The following is a 2,263-nucleotide window of genomic DNA, read 5'->3' on the forward strand; positions in this document are numbered from 1 at the left end:
ACAGTGATGTATAGAAACAGGAACATACGCAAACATACCCACCTGTACACAAACACATTCTCACTAGCAGTGAACTTTCCGGACATATTACGCGAAAAAATAGATTGACACTTTACCTTTCGGGCCACGAGGTACTTCAGCAGCCAGCCACAGCGGCGAGGATGTACTCAGCGTGTAATTTTTTATTTCTGTCACGCCCTCCGCCCACAGAGGACCGCCCACCGTGAGTACAGCAACAAACATCTCCCCATAGCACACGTCGCCCACCCACCAACCCTTCAGGAATTCGATCAAGAAGTCACTCGTCTCGTCATCCATGTAATTTCTCCAGTCGCCCTTTGGGTATGGGAAACTATATTAAATAGGGAAATAAGCTACTTTCTATTTTTATGATTGGAAATATCTAATATGTAAAATGAAGTACAACGAAATATTTGCAGATTTCTTATTGACCTTTCCACTCATTCTTTTTTTTTATCCTTATTTTCATTAATCAATCAGGATAGAACCAAGAGTCTCTTACTGGCGCCGCGAAGACGAGGATCCTGCCTGGCTGAATGCTCTTGAGAGTGTCGACGAGGCCCTTCGTGGCGCGGGGTTGGGATGTCCTGAAGAAGGTGTAGAGCATGAGGGCGCCGCTATGGGGATGATGCACGGCGAGATGCACGCCCCTGTGGGCTGTCGTGTAACTCTTAATGCCAATTCTTATCGTCTCGTTGTGTTGTCTTACCACCTGCAAGGGACAGCATTTTAACAACCAAGGCAAGACAGATTAATCCATGAAAATGAAATATGTGATTTCAAAATGTTATTTCTCCTTCAGTTATCTAGTAATTTGCGTGTGATATGAAGGATCCAAATAACTGCTTATTAAATGCCAAATCAACCTTTCCTGGGTCTTTATCGTTCGCCGCAGCAGGTCTTTGCATAAAGTTTCATTCCCTGTGCACACGATATGGCACTCGCGTGACTCACCTCCTTCCCATTAAAGTTGATACTAATGGTTAGAGCGTCCACTAACACCTCCACGGGGATATAGCCCAAACTTCTCTCTGTGGACAATTAAAAGCACTTCTCTATACTAAACAACATTTTAAATGATCACATCATTCAATAAACACGTAAAGCACGAATAAATGAATGACAGTTACACGAACGGAAATACACACATACCTCTTTCGTGATAGAAGTCGTTGGCCTGAGCATCTTGGAGGCTTAGTCCATCTACAAAGCAAAGCCTTCGTTAAGAATGACAGAAGAACACTAAAAGATTGGGTAAACACTTGAGTAGGATGTCTGAATGACGTCAAATGAATATAATGATATGCAATAACAACAATGTTTACAATAATTATCATGTGTGAGTGTGGATTTGCATGTATTGTGTTTGTGTGTGAACTCATACACACACACGCACACGCACACACACACGCACACGCACACGCACACGCACACGCACACGCACACGCACACGCACACACACACATACACACATACGCACATATATATATACATATATATATAAACGTGAACACAGTGATCCATTTCTGTTATTTGTTCGTCTGATGAAGAACTCGACGAGTTCGAAATATCACAATTAAATTTAATGTCTTTGTGTGGCTGTTTTCCTTTATATACACGCGCGCGCGCGTGTGCGTGTGTGTGTGTGTGTGTGTGTGTGTGTGTGTGTGTGTGTGTGTTTGTATGCGCACGCGCGCGTGAGTGTGTGCGTGCGTTAGTGCGTGTGTGTGTGTGTTTGCGTATGTGTATGTATGCGTATGAGTGTGTGCATATAACACAAACACACCCACAAGTGTATGATAATATGATATACTGTAAAAACAAAATCAAAATCATAAACAAGATTAACCTGCAAGTACTCACTCGTCGATAGCCAGTGATGGTAGAATTCTTCCACAGTCCCCCCTTGAACCCCGGGAAACGTGCTCCCTGATTGGTCGATCATCAAGCCAATCACGACCGCCAAGATGGCAAAGAGGAACCACTTCTGGCGGTATGTGAGAGAGGGAGGATTCCCTCTGTTGCCCCGACGCTCCATGATGCTGCGTTCACATGCGTTTAATTGTCTGGGATCATGTCGAGCGGGATGCAGGGAATCGAAGTTGGGATGCAGGGAATCGGAGACGGGGTTTTGAGGCCAGTCTCTCTTTCGACGTGACAGATATCGTGGATTTTTACTGGATGTATTCGTCTTGATACCGTGAGCGGATAAGCTTGTAGTTTTAAGTCCAGTTGAGTACAT

General features: G+C 44.1%; 1 protein-coding gene across 1 annotated transcript in view; it reads right to left on the reverse strand.

Annotated features, from left to right (window-relative positions):
* Window positions 1-2,263, reverse strand: part of LOC125044805 (protein O-linked-mannose beta-1,2-N-acetylglucosaminyltransferase 1-like) — a 12,420-nt gene extending 10,157 nt beyond the window's left edge. Inside the window, exons 1-5 of the mRNA XM_047641766.1 lie at window positions 1,885-2,263; window positions 1,174-1,224; window positions 976-1,052; window positions 524-733; window positions 117-336 (exon numbers count right to left, since the gene is read on the reverse strand). Coding sequence (XP_047497722.1) covers window positions 117-336; window positions 524-733; window positions 976-1,052; window positions 1,174-1,224; window positions 1,885-2,263 — 937 coding nt within the window. The remainder of the gene's footprint in view (window positions 1-116; window positions 337-523; window positions 734-975; window positions 1,053-1,173; window positions 1,225-1,884) is intronic.

Source organism: Penaeus chinensis, chromosome 36 (assembly GCF_019202785.1).
Source record: "Penaeus chinensis breed Huanghai No. 1 chromosome 36, ASM1920278v2, whole genome shotgun sequence".
Classification (NCBI taxonomy): Eukaryota; Metazoa; Arthropoda; class Malacostraca; order Decapoda; family Penaeidae; genus Penaeus; species Penaeus chinensis.